At 43.3% G+C, this 22253-nt stretch overlaps 1 protein-coding gene across 3 annotated transcripts; it reads right to left on the bottom strand.

Annotated features, from left to right (window-relative positions):
• Nucleotides 1–832: 832 nt before the first annotated feature.
• On the bottom strand, nucleotides 833–20502 carry LOC116942194 (ras-related protein Rab-27A-like). 3 transcript variants are annotated; one of them, XR_012941617.1, is made up of 7 exons: nucleotides 19655–19792; nucleotides 13297–13489; nucleotides 8112–8197; nucleotides 7582–7685; nucleotides 6262–6382; nucleotides 4433–4820; nucleotides 833–4189 (listed from the first exon to the last, which is right to left on the bottom strand). XR_012941617.1 is itself a non-coding variant. In XM_032953850.2 (6 exons), the coding sequence occupies exons 2-6, from the start codon at nucleotides 13447–13449 to the stop codon at nucleotides 4622–4624; spliced, it is 663 nt and encodes a 220-aa protein (XP_032809741.1). In that variant the 5' UTR covers nucleotides 13450–13489; nucleotides 20380–20502; the 3' UTR covers nucleotides 833–4621. The 3 variants fall into 3 exon arrangements, 2 of the variants coding, with proteins under 2 accessions (XP_032809741.1, XP_032809742.1); XM_032953850.2 differs by lacking the exon at nucleotides 19655–19792 and adding an exon at nucleotides 20380–20502 and having other exon boundaries at nucleotides 833–4820; XM_032953851.2 differs by lacking the exon at nucleotides 19655–19792 and adding an exon at nucleotides 19821–19839 and having other exon boundaries at nucleotides 833–4820.
• Between the last annotated feature and the right edge of the window lie 1751 nt (nucleotides 20503–22253).

Below are 22253 nucleotides of genomic sequence, written 5' to 3'. Positions count from 1 at the left end.
TAGGTTTACCTGCGTTCTGTTTGGATATGGTTTTGATACATTCTCAGTATTTTTATTCAGGCCATGGTTTATTTTTGCATAACCCATCAATTCCCATCTAATCAAACGCCTCTGTAATAGACAGCAGCCAGTCATAATGGTATGTATTTATAATTGCAATCAGGACCTTTAACATGTTAATTATATCTTTCAGGTTTAAAAGCTTTCAAAAATTAGATGCCATTTATATATAAACCATTTTTTGCAATGAACAAAACGCGTATCGACTAGGGAGCGCTGTGCTTTTATTGCATTTTATATTTGAGCTGTAAGCGATACTTTTGTGCAAAAACTCTTCGAATTTTTTCCAGCAGAATGGCACAGCCAGTAGCCGAAAGTGGCCGCGGGTCCGCGCGTTCGTGGCGTCTCGGTGCCGAGTTTCGTTTTGTGTAATACCGCGGCTCTCACCCGTCGGTAGACCGGTGTGGGTGGCGATGTTTGACAATGCAATTACAATGCAGCGCCCTCTAGTGGCGAGACAGCGCCCCTAGTGGCGACACACCGCCCCTAGTGGTATAAAGCATCACATACGTCCTATTGTGTGTAAAAAAAACTAACGTACGTGTTCACAAATTGCCAATGAATGGCCCCCTTTTTGACTAAAGATTCATTGTTGAAGTTGGTATATTGTCATTTGAATTTTACCATTACGTTCTTCCAAGTCGGCAAGATGGGGAAAGGCTTTTTATTGTGTGCGGGCTTACCAATATTACACGCAGCTCTGATAATAGATACTGTAACGGATTCCATAAAATGGAATCTTTGTTAAACGGTTAACACATGGCCACTCAAATGCATTTGAACGCATTTATTACGCAGAATGTTAATGTCACAGTGCCAACCGAGAAATATGATCGTGCAAACACGTAAATAGGGCGATTTGAAACTGGAACACACTACCACTAAAAAGTCCCACTAGCCAGACAGATCCATGCAATAAAAAAACCCCACAGACGCAGAGATGTTGCACAACGTAAAGTTCACGTAGACACTCAACTTTGCTCCAAAACCAGCATGATAAAATCGCCGTGTGTACATTGTAATGTTCATTGCGATAGTGAATGCATTTTTATCATGTACTGTATGTAAAAAAAACCTTACATATTGAACATATGCTATGTTTACATGACACGCGTTGTATATATTATGACTTGCAAGATGAACAGCACGAGAGAAACGCACACATGATGGGAGAAATTAATAGAAACGTCAAGAACGATGTTGATAATGAGAGAGAAAATATACCAGGAGAGACGAGAGAAATGGAGGGTGGAGAGAGTGGAATGCCTCTGGATCCCCTGATTGCCATTCAGGGGGCTTCAATCAACCAGCAATGATCGCTTTTTAATTCTAATCAGTGTGGGTGATGCTCGAGTTAATTGAGCGTTTCGGCTGTTTGGCCTGTAAGTACGTTGAACTAATTTCGCACCCGACAGCGAACCATGCTAGTAGGAGGTGCTGGACAGCACTTCTGTAAGCAACGTCATTTAGCTTACCCGAGATTACCATAATGTGGGTAACAAATGCACGCTTTTCTAAGTACTGCGTATTACATAACGGTGTGTATAATATAGTAATTGTATGTTTTTGTGGTTACAAAAATACACGAACTACATTCAAGGCATTTAATGTTTTACAAAGCATATTGTAGCAGCTTATACATTTATTTTCATAGGCACAGAAGCACAAACGAGTTGAGCTGTATATTTAAACCCCAAACAAGCGTCGACAAAAAAAAACTAAAATTGTGCCCATTTGAAAATAGGACCTTAATCATGTTTGTTTAGAACTATTTTTCCACCAATTGTTGCCACAAAGTCAAAATAGCACATTCTGGTGACGATTTGACAAATGTTCCACCAAATATTGGCAGAAATTAGATTTCCATCAACACATAAACCTCGGCCCCATGGTGTCAATTTACAAGCGGCACCCACATTTACAGCAAGGTTTCTTGCCAACAATATTGACTTAAATGTTTACAAAAGCCAATATGCAATGAAAATCCCCAACAACTAAAAAATAATGTACTGTATTTTGGTCGTTACAAAATAAAATATCACGCACAAAGATGTAACACGAGCCACTCACCAATACATCATAGAAAACCACCACAATACCCTCACATGCCTCCTTTTGACATGTGCGTAGCAATTCGTTTATAATAGCAATCAGCCTTTAAAGAGGTGAAAGTGGCGTTTGTATATTTCACAGCAGCACAGAAACATGTCAACAGTATAATGATATTACATCTATTAAAAATGGATGCAGTACTGCTCTTACTGCTGCCACAAATTTACGTGTTCAGCTGTTCCCTGTCAATAGTAACCTCAACCTGGGCAGTGCCCAGCCACTTCGATTTATTTTCTGCAGATCTGACATGCCCACAAGCGTGTACAACAGATCCCCCCTTTGTCACCATGCTCGATGCGTCCTTAAGCCCATCGAGGGTCCTGCATCGTGCACCTCACCTCAAGCGCATTTTTAAAAATGTTTGCCAACCTTCAACACGCTAAAGGAATGGCCTATTTCAATGTACGAAAGTAAAGGTGTTATTAAATTAACTTGTATTATGGATCACTGGTATTTGTGTTGCCCTGCCACAATATTACTACAAATTGTGCATATGGCGTTTAGAGCCCTATCCAGTGGGGCTTCAATAACACGAAATTTAGCATAGCCATTAAAATTTATATTACCCAATAGATATCAACTAATTTAAACTCATTTATTTACGTTACATGGAATTATATTCAGACTGTGGCACTCTTAAGGATCAAGTTAACCTCACTGCAAGTTCATGGTTGCACATTAAAATTATATTAAGCTGTAAACCATGATGAAGCTGCATCAGCTATTTGATAACGTTTAAGGTCTAGTCTATACGGTACTTGAATAAGGAATGTGTACAACATTTTAAAAGAGCAACACAGAATACATTATTTTAATTGGGAATCTGGTTGTTGGTCAAGTGGCATTTATTCAAGACATACATTTTAAAAAAAATTCAAGACTGCCATCAAATAGTTGTTTCCCATTCAGCAAGCGGTTTATTTAACTATTGCATTTTAAAAATACGGCACATCTTACCAAGCTAAATTGACGTATTCATATTTAATATTTCTACCAGACTTACCAGCACGATAATGCTTGCTTGGTGTATCCAGTACTGTGATCAGTACATTTACAATACCTGAATAGTTGTCATTGTAATTAAATCTGTCTCCGTTATCCAGTATCATTGTTGTGCAATCCTACAATTATACACCTATATACTGCAAAGTAAACAAATAATACTTTGCCAATATAATTATGTACAAAGCATGACTGAAGATCATGCATTAACTCCATAATCCTCAAGAACGATATCGTTGTTTAACAGGGCAATTTCTCCCAGATTAAACAAATACAGCCACTTGTCTCAAACATTGCTATTGAAGCACAGCGTAACATTCAGTGTAGAGCCCTTGAAGAAACCACAAATCAAATTCTGGAGTTACTTTCATAAGATCTAATCATCCTCTTCAAACGATGGGAAAAGCATGACTGTTCATTGCACTTGCTTTGTACTGTGTATAACTTTTCTCGCACCGTACGTAGCCAACTGTGCACCAATCAGAGGCGCTCTCTGTTTGGGAAATCTAATTTCATTATTTCACTATAATAGTTTGATTTTCTCTTGCGATGAAAATGTACACCTCAGGCGTAGGCTTTCCTTCCCCCAAATTAAGGCACACACTAAATCCAGGCTTGTGAGAACACTCAATAAGGCCATTTCATCCATCGCGTCTGCAATGAGTGGCAAAACTGCAATGAATCACACCGTTATAGCAGAACGCTTGTCATGGCAATCCCATTTCCCACTTGTTATTAAATCAATTAGTTGTGCTTCTTTGATTAAAGTGACTTATTTTAGTGACATCACAAAAATGACAATGTAAAGTGTAAAATTACATTTTTGTTGATGCTTCAAGACATTCTATCTTAGTTGATGTTTTCATTGATTGTAAGCAATTATACCTGGCTCTAACCAATCGGACCATAAAAATTCCCTTCGCACACAGCCCAAAAATGGCAATTCTAGTAAATGTTTACCAAGTACCACACTACAGTAATCCTTCAGAATTCCTAGTTATTTACTATTAATCTTCTTTGGTTCTTTCGGTAAAGTCACGTAGAATGAGAATAAAATAATAAATTGATAAAATAAAATAACACAATAATATTCTCACTAGAATAGGCCGTTTCACTAGAATATTGAGAATATTATTGTGTTATTTTATTTTATCAATTTATTATTTTATTCTCATTCTACATGACTTTACCGAAAGAACCAAAGAAGATGAATCATTGCAGTCACGAAAGCTTTAAATCGAAATTTACTATTAATCACTAAAATAGTTTAAATTTCGGAATAATGTTTTGTTTAATTTATTTTGAGCCACAGCAGATTGATTGGTTGATGCCAATAGAATACTTTTAATGATGCAGTGGTAATTGTGTAAAGAGCAGACCCATGGTGAGGGTGTGGTGGAGGGTGCAGAGCCGGGCAGGATGGTTGGGCAGCAGCAGCAGCAGCTTCTCAACACGTCCCACACTTCTTCTTTTCGCTGTCCGCCTCGTCCACCTCCTGGAGCTTGTCTTTCTTGTTCAACACGCCTTGAGGAATCCAAGACTTGTCAATACAGCGCTCCATTCGTTTCATGATGAGGCCCAGAAGTGTCTCCACAGCAGGCACCACGTTGTTTCCCGTCCTTGCGCTCGTCTCAAAGTAGGGCATGCTGCGGTTGGAGACGCGAACCGTTTGTGTTATTTTCACATAAATACTCTGGCATTCTTACTCTCCGGATTACATTTGCAGCCTCCTTGGATTTTGCTGACGATGCTTTGTGTGGCTTCAAGCGAAACGCTACATCATCAGATTGCCGAATTTGGTTGCGAAAAATGTTGAAACTTATCAAACGGCTGAAAGACTGTAATGTTCAACGCGTGCGCGTGTGACAATTGAATGTGTTTGGCTCTGTCGAGTGGTGGAGGGTGTTGTGACAGAAATGTGGCCAGATCATTACCCAACCCAAAAAACCTATTATGGATCATTCATGAAAAGTTAGTAATAGTGAGATAGGATTGTGTTTAAAATTATTACATTTTTCCAATGTTTGTTTTGCAATGTTGACCTGGGTCAGCACGGGATACGAAATATGTACTATTGTTGTTGCAGGGTTACACGACATCCTACTCTAAATCGGACAGCTTTGATGAAAATTATTCAGCGATACAAATACTGTAGTGATGTACTCCATCCAATCTCGTAATATCTTAGCAGGTAGACAGGGTTAAGCCTGAACAGTGCTTAGATGGTTAAATGTGTATAGGCCGTTTCTGTGAGCAGCGTCACCAAGCTGCACTGACCACCATGGTGAATTCTGGTCAAATAATTCCCAAGACCAGGCCAACAAGTAGAGGCCCTTATCCAGCAGTGGATTGAGAAAAGATATGCACGTTAAAGGGTTGGACTGCATAGTATGCTAAATGGAGAGCTACAGCCGAGCAGTGGCGCATTTGCCGTTTAGTTGCAGAAGTTCGTGGTTGGAGGTCAGTGGCCTGGTAAATCCTGCGAGTGTATTAACCAAGAAACATGCGCAGCCTGCTTTAAAATGGACGTCAAAGATCCAGTGACGTTATAAAACAAATAACAGGTCATGAGAGTCGTGGTCGAAATGAAATATTTCCTTTAAAATTAATTTGGTAAAAAAAACACAAAACAACATCGCCCTCTACTGGCAGACAATACCCGTTTGTAGCCTTCACAATACCCTTGTTGCACTATAGGAAGTGCACAAATACCAAATGTAGTAAATCTTTATCGTAAGGAAATACCATTGTAAATTCTTTTGTGGTGCTGATTTTGCAGTGACATGTGATCAGGTTATGGTGGCAATGATACATGTTATACGGCCTTGGGCCAGTGGCTCACATTCCACATTGTTCCTGGCTGTGCCCGAATCTATCTAAAGGACAACCACCGCTGATTTCCCACAAAAGGTGGCGTCGTTTATTGATCGACCCTGGTGGGACGATAGGCTGCAATTTAAACTCGCAACCTTCCAATTGTGGAGTCACACGCCATACTGCAAGTGCGTCGATGGGCAGAGGTTAAATAGTGCACGGATGGCCCCTTGAGTATTACCAGTGCAGTACATGACCAAAGGCATAGCCTACCCGTGCTTTTCGGCAAATTCTTTGGCTTGCTTTTGCGTAATGTTGTGCTCCGAAAGATCACTCTTGTTCCCACACAGCACAATGTCCGGGCTCTCACAGTATGCGTGCATCTGCAGCTGGTCTGTGGGTTCAAGGACATGGTTCATGTTATTGGTGCACTCACTCCAGCCACGAAAAGCTCTGCTATGTGTTGAATAGCAAAGCACGGTATATGGGCTGGTCTCAAGTGTTACATCGATGTAATCACTACATGGATTTCGGGTAAAAGTCTGTGTTTATCATTTTGATTATACGATTTTCAGTTTTTGGCCATACATTTATCATTATTTGCATCCACCCGTTGACCTTTAAACTAGAAACGGTACATCGCATATCCGACTCTCTGGAGACTGAGGTATAGGGGGATATGTGAAGAGGTCACATGTCACCTCTTCCATAAATAGGATTAAAACATTAAGAGAAAACTGTATTAGACATGGGGAAATGCTTGACTACACCATAGAAGTAAATGCATTTACACAAGATGAAAAGACACTACATTAAAAAACGAAATGTAACTGGTATAAAACAAAATCCCAATGCTGAAAATATACTTCCCCAATTACTCGATTGGGATCACACAACAACCACATCGCCCCCCCCCCCCTCCTGAAAAAGTGTGGAAACTCAGTGAGGCTTTCCTGAATAAACGAGCGGAACAATACAAATAGTGAACATCAACATTAAATTACAGTTAAGCGTGGACAAATACTGCACTGAGTGTGGCCGGGTGAATTGATCAGAGCGGATGTGATGCACTGTTTGCACCAAAGAGCTCTTGCTTAATGAGCTCAGCAAGGAGCATCCTAACACAGGATTGTTCATTCCCGTGTGTTTTTTTTTATATCGGTGGTGGGAAAATGAGTCACATGGTTTGCTACAGGGGCTTGCCTCGTTATTGAAGAGGTACCACCAACAACAACCACCCTTCATCACTAAGTGGTGGCATCACGACGGCGCTTGTGCCAGGCTAGGTGCACTAGCCTCACACGCCTAGTCTGCCTAGGTGCTAGTGCACCTAGGAGCAGGGTAGTGAGACACAGACACACACTGTATCGGATGCCTTGTAAACAACTGCCGTAGCCAACTCATCCCTCACTTTTTCAGCATTACTTATAAGGTGTCCCTGCAGCCTGGGTTCGTGACACCCAACACACTTCCTCAAATAAGAATCATTGAAGATGGGGGAAACAAACATTCAGCAGATGTATTCATCGGAAGACGTACAAACTGGCTTGTGTAAGTGAAAGATGACGAAGCATGGGCTAATGTTTTACTCACTCAGCCAGTTACGAACGTTGAGAAAGGTCTGCTCACTGGTCAAATCGAAGATGACCAGGAAGCCCATAGCATCACGGAAAAATGCCGTAGTTAAGCTCCGGAATCTGCAACGAGCACATTGCACGATTGGACTCCCTTTCCGCAAGCTACTACAACAGTACATGGAAATAATATCACAGGCACGTAATGCAGAAAGGATCTCGGGGTGTAGAATCGTATTCGCGGATCGATAAATGTTTCGTTATTCTTGGTTCTTTCGGTAAAGTCGCGTAGAAGGGAAACAATAAAATAAAAATAATAAAAAATTCTCACGACGTTTCATCGTGATGATTGCTTGTGTTGCAGTCATCATGATGATGATGATGATTGCTTGTGTTGCAGTCATCATCATGATGATGATTGCTTGTGTTGCAGTCATCACCATGATTATGATGACTTTACCGAAAAGAACCAAGAATATAAATCCCTGCAGTCACAAAAGCTTTAAATCAAAATGTAAATGTATTGTTGTTGTTTTTCTCTCCCAGTACCTCTCTTGTCCTGCCGTGTCCCACAGCTGGAGGTGGACACGCTTTGTCTGCTTCGCGGTGCCATCGGCCCCTTCGTTCGTGTACGTCTGGAGCGCACACAGGACACGAGCTACGTCATTCGTACGTACTTGTGTTGAACTTATTTCGCTCTGTACGTAGCCAACGGTGCTAATCGGAGGTGTGGGGGGGGGGACAAACTCAACACCAGAAGCAGCTCTAAAATGAGTTTTCAATCCCGAACTGGAAATCTCAAGCGGACAAATAAAAAGTATACTTTCTTCTAAAAAATGTTTTTATCCTACTTACGAGGACACGAATATATACAGTACAATTTTACATTTTGTTGAATAAATCCATTGGGGATGCAGTGACAATCTTTTGGAAAACGAACTGTCATAAAATGTAAGGCACCAATGTGCCGACAGAAGATTTAACCAGTGCACACTACCCACGATGACATTTGTATCAGAAACACGGCCACTAACGAGCAATATAGAACAAAAAGAGCGCACAAACAAGAATCAATATACATGTGTAATGAGAGAGCGCCACCTAGGGGGTGACAAGGGGTATCTGCATGGCCAACGCTGGGTAATCGATATCCACTTTTATTACATATGCATGAATGGTAATACATTGAGATACAAAGCGGACCACGTGCATTAGAGGACATATGCAAGTCATGCACGCATTAACAACGGTTACCATTGGTAACTCGGCTGCTTGAAACCGTCTCAAGTACGAGCGCATTAATCTACAACTATCATTATCTCGTAACCGACAATCATCTTAAACATTTCATAGGCTGTGTGTTGTTCAAAAAGTGGGGAGGGGTATCTCCAGGGCTATTGTCGATCGGGTGAGTTCCAATTTAGTGTGAAGCAAAACGAAGTTGCACAAAACCACATGCAAACCGTATGCAAGCACAACCGTCTAAACACGAAATGTCGTGGCCCAGTTGGTCCAACGATTCCAACCACGTTCCTCCGACTTCTCCCCTTCCTCTCCTACAAGATCTCTCTCCTCCAGTCCTGAGCCAAACGTACCCTGCCTCCTCCCCCTTCCCGGGCTGCTGTGTGTCCCATCCCCTTTATCGAATTAATTTGGGGCATAATCTCCCAAATCCTCACCGAACCCCGACGCGTCCCAACACACCCCTTGCACACTGGGCAGTTTGTCAATCCACTGCTGGATGGGGGGCCTCCCCACACGGCGTGGGAAGTGGGGCTTACTTGACCATACCTGGACCTCGCTTCGCTGATAAGTGCGCGTTGGTGGATGTGAGAGGAGCCCAGACGTGAAAGCATTAAAGTACAGAGCAGCAACTTGATGGTTTTTTTCTCTGCACTGCCTTCAACCACCCCCCACGTAGCACCACAGCCCAATCACAAATCACAGCCGGCCTGTCATGGGGTCAGGGTCAGGGGTCGGCAACCTGCGGCTCCGGAGGTGCATTGCCGCTCGTGACCTTCTTCACCACTGAGGGAGGTTTTTTTAATATACACCGAATTTGAAAGAGTGGCACTTCATGCTATGTTGGTTGCCGATCCCTGGCCATGGTGTGGTCACCACCAATGCCAGCACTACCCAGGCACATGCCCGCTTCATCGGCTCAGATGAGATGGAGAATGGGCTGATTCCAGGTGATTTGGTCACCCTCATCTTGCATCTAACAGTGATTAACTGTTAAATGTTTATTGCAGGATTTAGTTTTGGATTATTTTAGAGACGATGGAGGGCTGGTGCAGTATAGTCCGACTGCTGCCTAGAAATGCCATTGACAGTCACAATATAAACGCAATTTTTAAATAATTCTTGCTCACTTCGCTGTAACATGCAAAGCAGAAGAGCATTTTTGTATAACACAAAGAACATGAACCAAGGCAAACATTGCTGTACAAGCAAAACATGGTGGATTCAGGTTTTTGTAAATAAAGTACAGTAGTTCAGAAACCCTTTGCGTAGCAAAACATTAATTTTTACGTGATTTATAAATGATGCTTTGGGAGAAATTCGTTATTTTTCTTTTAAATGTAATTTTACGTAAAAAGTCTTATGTTTTATTTTACCATCCAAAACATTTAAGGAAATCCTTCAATAATTACAACTGTCAACTAATATAAGGCACCGTCATTATACCGCGTTGAGACACAATATAACTTATCTTATCTGTGCTGACAAGGGGGCAAACTCTGGGTACATCTTTTTGTCTTACCGTGTTATTCCCGTTTTGCTAGAAAGCACGGATGAATGTGGATTATTGAACTAATATAGTGCCACTTTGGGGCTACTCCACTTATCTGCACTTTCTTACAGACAACAGGATGAATGATAATACTTCTGGGAAACCACTTGCAGGTTCAGTCTGGTTGGGTCCAACTCGATGGCAATTGGAATACATGCGATGAAAATGTTCACGTTGCTCCAGTCATCCGTGATTTTGCACGGATAATACAGCAACTACATCTGGGCGACTGCAACCCACAGTGAAACATCGCCATGTGTGTCCTCATTGTCATCACTACTGACACTGACCCGCAGGGGCAAACCAAGACAAACCCCACAACAATCACAACCACCAAGACTACAACCACCAAGACCACAACCACCAAGACCACAACCACCACCTTCACGCAGGTATTGGGACGAATTTGCCGCCGGAAGATCTTCCTATTATTTAATGTTTTTTCGGATAATAAAAGTTGTGTGGATATATTATCTTATTATCCATGAAACATGGATTTAACACAACAAAAACTCCTCTACCTGTGATTTTCCATATGCACCAAGCCACCTCCCACTTCACACATGCTCTGAATCGCTTGAAGCTTCGGATGATTTCCCATTCCTATCAACGGTTTGTATCCCTTCATCACTTTTATTCCATTCCATTGCTTTGTTGTAAACTCGAGCCATCATTACTGACTAATTAAGAAAAACATTACGAGTTATCGGTCCAATTAATAGACAAATCGAATAAGGAATGCAAGTGGCTTGTCGGGAGTTTCTTGACTTCTAGGGGGGCAGGATGTTGGGGTGGCTGCTGTTTTTCAAAGGGCCCCAACCAATCTAATTTGTAGTCGACTATCAACTTCATGAACTGCTTTTTCTGTTTAGTGTATTGTCCTTCCCCCGCAATGAACGAAATTCAACATACAATCAATTACCCATGACAGCTCCATGGTACACACATTGCCATATTGCATTGACACTCACACAACCAATGACCCAAGTGTTATGTGGTGCGCATTGTGCAGGAGTCAACTCCCTCAATGTCATTATGATCAATACAGCAACGCAGTAAGTTAATAATAACTTTCCATAAATGCTATCCGTTTACTACTTCAAAATATCAAAACCCTCACTGTAGTTTCTCAGCAGAGAACGTAGAATTAAACTGTACAGTCTCCTCAATTGAATTGTACGTTAATGTTTAAAAAACAATTGCGAAACTATTTTGAACGTATATAACCATTTACCGTGTCTGCTGTGTCATGGCCAATACTGTTATGTATACAGCAAACTATCGCTTGCCATAAATTAAGCAAACTGCAAATTCGAAAACACACCTGCTCATTTAATTGCACCCATTGTGCTGGGCTTATGTTTATTATGAAATAAGAAAACATATGCCAGAACCTGCCACCACCTTGCCATCTTCTCACCACCACCTCTGCCCTAACTCTTACCCTCACCTCTTCAATCATCCCTCCTCTAGCCGTGTCATCTCGAGTTGACCACACCGCATACACAAAGGCCCGCAGTCCCCACCCCCCCCCCACAGTTGACAGGAGTGATGTGTACTGTATTAAGACAACGTTGAAAAACACCGTGCTCAACACCAAACACAAACATCATAAAACGTGACACGTGATTCCAGGGGAACGGGTTTCCCAACAGAATCCATTTCTGAAAACCGACGGTAGCAAGAAACCAGGGCAATCAAAAACCAAACTGCTTAATGGAACTTAGGTCGTTTAAGTAGTATAGAAATACAACTGTAAGAATTAAGGAGTGTTTGTTTTGTTAAGAATAAAACCCTTTACTTTCACATCCACTATTTCTGGTCACATGTGCCGTGTGTAAACTAATCATTTAATTTGTGTTTCTGTCGCGGAAAAAGCACATTCTTTTACACGGGCATACCGTTTACTTTGAGCTTGACTAAAAAACATGGGCAGTGGTCTTTTGCTGTTATATTTTTACCGATATTGTAGGTGAAGAATGCATTTGTCATGGGTGCTATGAATAGTGCTCAATTCAACGGCAGCCCACGGCAATCATAACGTGGGATTGTTGTGAACAGATTTTGATCAAAGAGCCACATCTATGTTAAGCCACATCGATGCTAAGCCACATCTACGCGGCTTGACTCACGACGGGATTGTGGTCATACACTGCAACAACATGGACAGCTCTTGTCAAGTCCACTGGTCAACGGGGGCCTTGCCGTGCTGTGGCACTGGTCGTGGTTATTACACAACCAGACTCCAACACGCCGGCCACTGTGGGTTGGTGAGGGCAGGGGAGCAAAGACACTTGAGTTTATAAGTACAGCACAACAAGTGACTTGTCTTCACTGCCCTTTGCTAACCGCCACAGAGTGCAGCCACCTCTATGGGCATGGTGGCTGCCCATCCAAACACTGTTCAAGCTCAAACGTGCTTGGCTTCTGAGATCTGACAAGAACAGTCACATTATTATGGTTGATTTGGTCTTCAACATTTAAAGGGCAATACACTTGACCCGTTCAGAGACGTTTGCAAGATGCAGGGTGTGGGTCCCTTTCTTTCACCGCTAAACTTTTCACCGCTAAACCTTTCACCGCTAAACCTTTCACCGCTAAACCTTTCACCGCTAAATCTCTCACCACTAAATCTTTCACCGCTAAATCTCTCACCGCTAAATCTCGGAATGCGCAAGCGGCTCAGCGTTTAAATTCCATTTAGAGAAAGGCGTAGCGCCGTTTTTTTTTAAAACGTCGTAATCGCCGCGAAGAATCGCCACACTCCACGATAGCTGGCACCAAACTGTGCCACACACGCCCTCCGGCCTGGCCTTGCGGAAGCCTCGGGTACCGATAAAGTTAGTTGCTTTTAGTTTTTCTTCCGGTTCCGTTCGTGCGCCATGGGAATGTTGAAAACGTTAAAGGGGGTTGTACCCCAGGCCTGGCCACCAAGCTCACCACGCGTTTCTCACGGAAGTCGATGCCCACGGTGGTGATGTACTTGTCGTGGAAGCGCCCCTCGGTGTACTGGCAGAGCAAGCTGCTCTTGCCCACACCCGAGTCACCCAGCACCAGTAGCTTGATGAGGTAGTCATACTCCAGGTCGGACATGGCTAACGACAGGGGCAGGCCTCAGGCTGCTCCGGCAATGCTGGGGGGAGGAGGAGAAGGAGAAATAATTTCGTGACATTAGACGCGATTCATCGCACAAGTGGCAGCGCATTGCCTCTTAAATGTCGCTCTGTAGATGAGGTGAGAGCCAAGTTTTTTCTTTTTTAATAATACGATGTACAATAGTCAGGATTCAGATGACAGTATGAATACGGGACTCCAAATGATGTGATTAGTTAGCTTGGTAACCTCAGTTTGTAATTTGTATTAAAAAATGTGTCGAAGGATATAAATACAAATTTTATCTCGCATCCCTATCTGAAAAGCCTGAAAGCTCAAACATGTCAACCAATGGACCAGTCGAGGCCCAACGAATCAAGGCTCAAGCACTCCAACAACTAAGGCACATCCAGAGCGAAACGTGCTGTCTTTTCAAGACAACTTTGAATGCAGAAGATCGATGTTCTTGCCCTCCAAGAAACCCACCTACCTGAATCCAACCCATGCTGTATGAAGATCCATGGATGTCACAAGGGAGCCTGCCAATACCATAAGAAACTCAGTATGGCCACATATGTCCAGGTAACCTGACTACCCAAGCTAAAGAAACACTGACAAAAGACAGCTTAAGACAGCTTACCATTTTCCATCACAATTAGAGTAGGCAAGCTGACCATCGTGACCGTCTATTAGCCTCCGACAAAAGTCAATGGCCAACCACCATCCTACCAACCGCTAACAACCCAACCAGCTGCATCGGCAATTTCAACAACGACCACTACACAGGGGGCGACCAAAAAGCAGCCCGAGCAGGCTAACAACTCGAAAACTGGGCGCTGGCTTCTGACACTCACCTCACCTTCGATGCCAAACAGCCAGCCACCTGGGTCTGCTGGCAGAAAGAATACTCATCGGACCTCTCCAGCAACAGCAAAGGATGGTTGCTCACCTGTTTCCAGAAACCCCACTCAAAACACAGAGCCAGCATCGTACATGAAGGGATTGAAGTGCCGATCATCGCTTCAGTCCTGAAACCAAGGTGGAACTTCCGAAAGGCTTCATTATGGCCAACATCTACGAGTATTGCTCGGGCGACAATCCAGAGAATACCACCGTCTCCAAACAGCGACTACCATTTTTGCTCGATTGCCAAAAGTAGCAGCCACCAAGAGCATCCCATGCAACTACAGGAAAGAATGTGTGCCTTGCTGGTCCCAGGAAAGCGAGAGCCTGCTGACAGAGTGCATGTAGTTTATTATGTAGTTTATTGTAAAAATTCGGTCACAGTCCTTGTGATCACTGTTACGTTGCAATTATGGCTTTATTTTTTGATTTGGAAAACGTTTTTTGGTTTGGACATGTTTGTTTTGTTCTAGTACGGAGTTAGACTGATGGCCTTAATCTAAGTTTTTGTGGTTGTTGTTGTTGTTTGACTTGCATCCCACTGGGATTTTTTGCACACAGCGTTGGTGTATGGTGCTTTTTTAAGGAATATTTTTGCTGTTTTTTTCCATGGATTTTCTATTTGCACAGTCACATAGTCACTTTAAGATTTTTTTTGTTCGTGTTGTTGTTTTTTTGTTTGTTGTGGTTGCACCCGATTCAAGAGCCGAATGGCTCACAGGGCTATACCAAAATAAACTGAACTGAACAATGCCACCCAAGAAAGCAGATTTTTCGCATTGGCGAGAAACCACAGAAGACCTGGACTTCTCAAACTCCAGCAGAAACCTTGGAAACTCTTTGGCAGCTTGGCACTGCCTCACTGCTCCTACTTGAGGTGCCAAAAGTAAGTGGCGGTGCCATTGCAGCCTGCCTCCTAACCAACTCAAATGCCCTGACGACTGCCGAAAACAAACGCAGAGTGAAGAAGATGCTCAAGGTCTCTCTGCACAAAGCTGCCCCGCACAACACCTTTTGAGTGGTCTTCACAACCGAGGAGGTGGACATAACGCCGAAAGCCACCAAGAATGGTAAGGCCGACGGGATCAACGGCATCTACCCAGAACTCCTCAAGAACCTGGGCCCTAATGGACGAATGCGGCTTGCCAAATATGCCTCCCAACAGGCTTGACACTCGAATAATCCCAGAAGCCTGGGAGGATTGCCATCCTAAGGCCAGGGAAACAACTCGACAATCCCCAGAGCTCCCGCCTCATTGCCCTTCTATCTACGGCCTACGAGGTGGTCGAGCGACTCGTGCTCAATATGATCAAACCGGTTCCAGTAGCCGCACTCCCAAATGAGCAGACAGGTTTCAGAGAGGAAAGAGAAGCGTCCATAAACCAGGTCCTCACCCTCCGTACTAGGCTTACAGAAACAGCTAAAGGCTGGAGACGCCTTCATAGACGTGTCATATGACACTGTCTGGCGCAAAGAAGGTCTGCAACTGAAGCTTTCAAAAACTATCCAACGCTCAGTAACGGACTGCCACAGGGATTGGTGGTCGCACCGGACATTTTAAACAGCTACACGGCAGACACAACACCTCATCGCCGACCCAACAGCAGAGGTGCCTGGCTACGACCTCCCTGGTAGACGGTGGACGGCACTCAACCAAACCCACACGAGCGGAAGGCGAGGGAGGCGAGCGGCCGTACATAAATGACGTCACGCGATTTTGGCCGATTTTTGACCCCCCTCCCCCCCTCGTCACACGGCGTCATAAAAAGTCAGAACCCCCTCAGATGACGTCACAAAGCTCTGCCCCTCCCTAAAACCATATTTCCATTTTGAAAATAAAACATGCTTCAAATCACTTTAAACTATTGTCATTGTAGTGCGTATTTAATGTGGCGCTGCACTCTGATGTTGTAGGAGAAAACATTTATTAAAAAGGTGGCGTTGGAAAGCTGAAATTTAGCATAAAATTAACTTTCAAATATTCAACGTCTAAAACTGCAGCTGTTCAGAATATTATATTGAAATTCTCTTACAATTATAAAATATTAAAAGTAATTCTAACAAAAAAATTTAAACTTTGTAGTAAAACAAAGCAAAATGGAGAGTACAATTATAACAATCACATATTAATTCCACAGAATGAAAAGCCTTGGTAGAATTATAAAAATCTAAATGTTGAATAACAATCCTTCAAAATTTAACAAAATGTATGCTTCTCCATTCTCCCATGGAGAAGCAAAATGCTCCTTCATGAAATAAATAAAAGGTGACCTTCGTACATTTAAATAATCAAATAGTTAATCATTTAAATTTATTTTAAAAAATTGTGTTGTTAGAATAATTCTATTTAATTAAGTAGAACGTGTTTATATTTTAAGTTGCGCATTTTGATGTGACGTCACATTTCTCAAACCCCCCCCCCTCGTCACACATCGTCACAAATGTCTGACCCCCCTAGGTGCGTGACGTCATCTATGGACGGCCCCTGAGGGATTGTGACCCCAAGTGCGACTGTGGCCATGAGTCCCAGACCGTGGAAGACATCGCAACAGGAGCCACCCCACTGGGACCTGGTGGTGTGTGAGGGGCTTCACCTCTCTCTCTCTCTACCTGGCATCTCGGGAAGCTACCGAGTCCATTGCGAGCTTTTCTCGTCATACGAAACAACATTTTGAAGAGTTTAAACTCAGCTTTCAGGATTAACGTACAACATTGCACTAAGTGTTAGCTGTGAAATCATGGTTGCGTTTGGATTCCGTATACACCTTGTATATTACACTGAAATCATTTTCCCTACACAATTTACAATCAATTCTCCATCTGATCAACAACCATTTTTCCTCAACCATAAAAATAGAATAGATTTCACACGGTGACAATCCATTGGGCCTAAAATGCACTTTCATTTTCTTAAAAAATAAATAAAGCTATTTCGCGACATATTTTCTATTGCTGCTGAATAGGCAGCCACTACCTTGGTTGTTGTACAGAGTTGACCGTAAATGGAATTGATTCTTTGCCAATAGAGTTATGAACACCACCCGGTTAAAGTTAATTAAAGCTGTCCCATCGGGTCACATTAAGTACTGCCCCAGCAAACATTGAACGTTGAGCCAACGTTGGTCCAACCACATGTCAATGTTCGCCCACCGTTGTATATTTACCAGGGCTGACTTCTCCCAACTCTCCCACCTCTCATTGTGGCACGGCACTTCTTTTGCATCCCAAGTAGTGCCCGATGGGAAATAAATTCGGGAAACCCTGGCACCAACATTGGGGAAACGACTTCCATCACCACTGCTTAAGATTTCATTGCTTTTTCACTAAAAGTAGCAATGTATTGTAATTATGGAAATATAAAAAAGACAAGTTCTTCATTTTAAAAAATCCCACACCCCCATTAAAAAAATCACGATGTTGCAAACAGTACAGTACTGTACTTGGATTCTATTGCAATTTTAAAACAAACTAATCAGAATGTAAATACTGTACAGTACGGACATAACGTACAGTACGCACTTGTAAAGAAAATATTACTTGATCTACAAATGTAAATAAACCTTGCATCTCAGTGACAATCAATGGTTCATTCCTTCAATGTTGACTTTTTTTTTCGTCAATAATACTGGCATCTCACATTAAAATCTGACATTAAACTCGTGGTTAAAGACAGAAATTTAAACATGTCCATGCTAAAAGTTAATTACCAAAGTAGACAACCTGCAAATCAACGGTGTAAAGACGTGTGGCCGTGCATGCAAGTACACATACACATGTAAATACAGACTTTATTTAACAGGATGCTTTGGGAGTGACACACACCTCACACCGAAATGAACACGGTTTAAAGTGCTTCCATTGGCGATGCCACAGAACAACAGATCATTCACTGCTTAGTCGTCCAGTACCTCGTCACAGTACGAGATTAAAGCTGGTAATACATCAACGCCTAGCCCATGGCTCCGGTATTATGTTTATCACTCAGCCACAAAGCCACGTCACGGAACGGAGGGGTCCATCAGTCGCAATATTGTGGTGACAATGTTTTTTTGAATTTCCGAGTCAAGTTGTGATGCTATAATTAAGTCTTCATACGAGAGTTAGGCATAGCTTTTCAAGAACGTGCGTTCACACTAGTTGTGGGGTAATTAACTACCCTTCACAAAGTGCCTAACTTCGTTAAAAAAATGGTACAGGCAAAGGTAAAAAACACTACGCATTGAATTTGCGAGCGAGTATTCCCCTTCTTTAATGCACGAGTCGACTTAAACGTTGTAAATAACACGGTTGTGAATTGAACTAAAATATACAAGTTAAATGACTCGGCATGCGCACACACAGTATGTGTCGTGAGTACGGGGAGCATGACGCACACTCACCGGAACCAAGTGTGGCACTACACCAGAACATGCGCACGTTTGCTAAAGTTATATTGCAGAACTGTTTTTTCGAGGTTACAAATAAGAAAAGCACCTTTTATATCACTGGCCTGTCACTGCCAGCCATGCTTATGGCGAAACCAGTCAACGCACATCCGACCTGCGCAACGTGGCTGAGTAAGCGACAAGCCTCTGCCCGCTCAAGGCGTGTACGTGGCTTTAAAGAGCACACACAGTCACACGTGTATGAGGTGCGCACCACAGACTGGGTGGCTATGCCATGTCGTACCGGCGCTACCAAGGTAGACGTCTACTCGACAAATAAACCCGTGAGCGTCTCGCCGCTGGGTTGTGCTAATCAATGAGAACGACGACTCGCGTGTCAGTGGTTGAAATTCTACATTCCTATGACGAGGTTAGTTTTTCCTGAGGATGACCTACTGTTGGCGCCACGCGAAGTGGTACCACACGCATTTTATCAACCCCGGCTGAGTGCCGGAGGTCGGCCCCAATCGATTTGTCAACTTCGCAACTTTACAATGTTAAGTTCAGAAGCTCTCTTACAGCGCCACTCTCCAGCCAGTTCAAGACAATAGTTTACGCAGCAGTCATGCACGTTTCAACTGTCACTAGACGCTTAAGGCCCATGACTTTCGTAGCTGGGAGGAAAAAATACAAATACAAAAGTCACCGCCACACAATTGCCTTGCTAACAATGACACACACTTTGCAAAATCCTAGATAATACATCGGGCTGCAACGTACTGGTTGAATGCATCTTAACCCATAGTTTTGACCATGTACACACACTCGTTTATACTAAACACAGCAATTCGACCACCAATTAATACAATGCACAGTCTGCAGTTAAAGTACGCTCTACGTAATACAGAACATTGTTTAAACGCCTCAAAGTGACTTACGCTGTGCAGCAACGCTTGGTTATGGCTTAAGGAGCGTGCGAATGGCTGGAGTGAGAATGTCCGTGAGCCAAGCCTTGCTGTGTGACTCACGGCCACGACACTCCCCGCCAGCCACCAGGCAGGGCTTTTGTGCAAGCCACGCCTGAGTGGCGTGGACCGGTCTTACCTGTCCCTCCTGGCAGCTGGCATTCCTGTGGTCCTGCCACGCTGCATGACCCGCCCGCCTTACCTCGGTTTAATTGAATGGTGCAATATTTGGTCCAAGTCTGTTTTTTAATGTCTTCCACCATTTTAAAGTACAGGACGGTCCAGATGTCTTGTGCCCCCCCCCCCCCCCAATTAATTGTTCCCGAAAATTTTTGTTTGCTTTGTATATTCATTTCAGTTTTAAATAAACCTTACTTTTAAAAAAAACATGACGTTTTAGAGAATTAAATGGAGGTCACAAGACATCTGTGTATAGTATTTAGTTGATTGTGCCACTCAAATGCATATATATTAGTCAACAACCTCCACAACATGATGGGGTGGGATCCCAATTTGCGAATTGTACAACACGCAATTGTGCTGGAATCTCCACCAGACTGATTTACATTTTTCGAATGTTTTTGAAACAGTGAACACAGTATCCAATGTCCCAGATTTGCTAAGACTCGCTTTCCAGCGATCTGAATCTCAACGACTACAAACTCCTCGCTTGCTATTCTCACACTTGCTCTACGTACTTGCTGCCCAAGGGCCCGTAGCTTTCCCGCAGTTGCAGGGATCGGTCTGTGTCTCAATGTGTGCAGGGGTCGCCTCGCTCTCTCTCGCCGCTCGCTGTGCGGACCGCCTCGCCCGGACCCCTCGGGGACCCCGTCGCCTGCTGGCGGGCGCCGCGTCAAAAGGCGTGGGTGGTGGGTGGGTGTCATCAAGTGCGGCTGAAATATTGACACCCCCATACCACAACCACCACGATGGGGGGGGGGGGAAGAACGACCAGAAGACGAATGACAGTGCAGCTCGGGGCGCGTCGTGAACTCCACGGGATCCGCGCGAAAGTGAAGGGAATGGAAAGAGACGCGAACAATTGCCAAGTGTTGCTTCTGTCGCCTTCAAAGTCACATTTATTCCACACCACTAAAGCGCTGCTTTAGAAAACAAAACAAACGCAACGGTCTTGTCGGGGGTTAGTTTGTTTTTTAAATCGGTCCTTTTCAAAAGTATAGTTTGCAGTTGTGCGATATTTCAATGTTTTAGAGGTCTATGAATGACGCAGTGAGCATGATGGATTAAACTTTTGTTTCCATGAGCGACTTCGTGAAGGACGTGTGAGAGGAAAGGTAATCATCGGCCACGGGCAATCTACTGCTGGATGAAGATATTCCCAAGCCTCCCGCAACGGAATAATCCACCTAGCCTCTGCACGCGACCTGATTCCATAGCTCCATCTCTTCAGGTGGACGTCCTCTTTGATGCTTTTCATTCCTTGGCGTCCGACTCCCGATTTCCCTCTGGACCATTGTCCACCGTGCCCTGCCTTAGCCCACTTACTTGTCTTCAGAGTTTGCATGTTGTTATTAACCTGCTTCATATTCTCTCGTCGAATCCATGCTCCTCCAACATCTCTCGATGCTTCTTCACGTCTCCATGGTGGCTCTCCTGTATATATCCCGTGAATCTCCGAATTCCTGAACCACGTGTCATAGCGGGTGGCGCACGCTGATCACGCAGATAGAATCAATGAATACGCAACTGAATGAGAGGTGAGTTTCTCCACGTTAACGTGAGTAATTTGACTATATTTGCTCATGAATTGGACCTCCTTTTATCCACCTTGAAGTGGGGGGAATATTCGTGGTTAAGAGGAGATCGCATCCTATTATATGCCATGATTCCTGTCATCTGTGAATTCATCGTTGAATAATCGTGGATAATATAGTGAAATTAGCGCCTTCTGTGATCAAATTTGGATAACCCTTCTTATCCAGAAAAAAAACACAAATCGGAATAATTGGTCATGCCGATAACAGGATGTTTTGCGGATCGATTTAGAGTACTACAAGTCAGGAGTTTACACAATCGTGGATACGTGGAGCTTTACTTTATTGAACCTCTGCTGGCTCAGCGTAGTATAAGGATATTCTGATATTATGATCTTGGTCTGCAAATCACCCTGATGTCCTAGCTGCCAGGGCATCACAGTTTTCGTTCCTTCTGCAGCATGAGACACAACAGTTGGGAGTTTTATTTCATTATGCCCTTCATCCATTAGTCTTTTGCCAATTCCTTTTTTTTGTTGGATGTGGACAGAAACCGTGGTAACACAGAGCACACGGACATATACAAGGCAATAACGTTGAACGTTCCACACAGATGTTATCAATTAACTTGCAGTGCTGCCATCTCCTGTCCACCTCAGCCCAGAGGGTGTGGAAGTCTCCACAAATCTGTGTGAGATCGAGGAGTATTTGTCCATAAGAGTTTTTTTGGGTTTGATCGTGTAAATATAAATGTGTCATTAAATCCGCCGCCACCCGACACAGCCAATTAGTAAAGTTTGTCACGTAAACAAAACATGCCAATTAGTTACTAGTGCAGCACACCGGTGTGGTGGAGG

This window comes from Petromyzon marinus, chromosome 13 (genome assembly GCF_048934315.1).
Source record: "Petromyzon marinus isolate PM22_M1 ecotype Great Lakes invasive population chromosome 13, UKy_Petmar_22M1.pri1.0, whole genome shotgun sequence".
In the NCBI taxonomy this organism is placed as follows: Eukaryota; Metazoa; Chordata; class Hyperoartia; order Petromyzontiformes; family Petromyzontidae; genus Petromyzon; species Petromyzon marinus.
This window is presented reverse-complemented; position numbering and strand designations above follow the sequence as displayed.

Coding starts and splice junctions, on each gene's coding strand:
- LOC116942194 (XM_032953850.2), bottom strand. CDS start 13,449: ATGTCCGACCTGGAGTATGACTACCTCATCAAGCTACTGGTGCTGGGT. Junction 7,686..8,111: donor GACACGGCAGGACAAGAGAG/GTACTGGGAGAG, acceptor TGCTCGTTGCAG/ATTCCGGAGCTTAACTACGG. Junction 4,821..6,261: donor GAATTTGCCGAAAAGCACGG/GTAGGCTATGCC, acceptor CTCCAACCGCAG/CATGCCCTACTTTGAGACGA.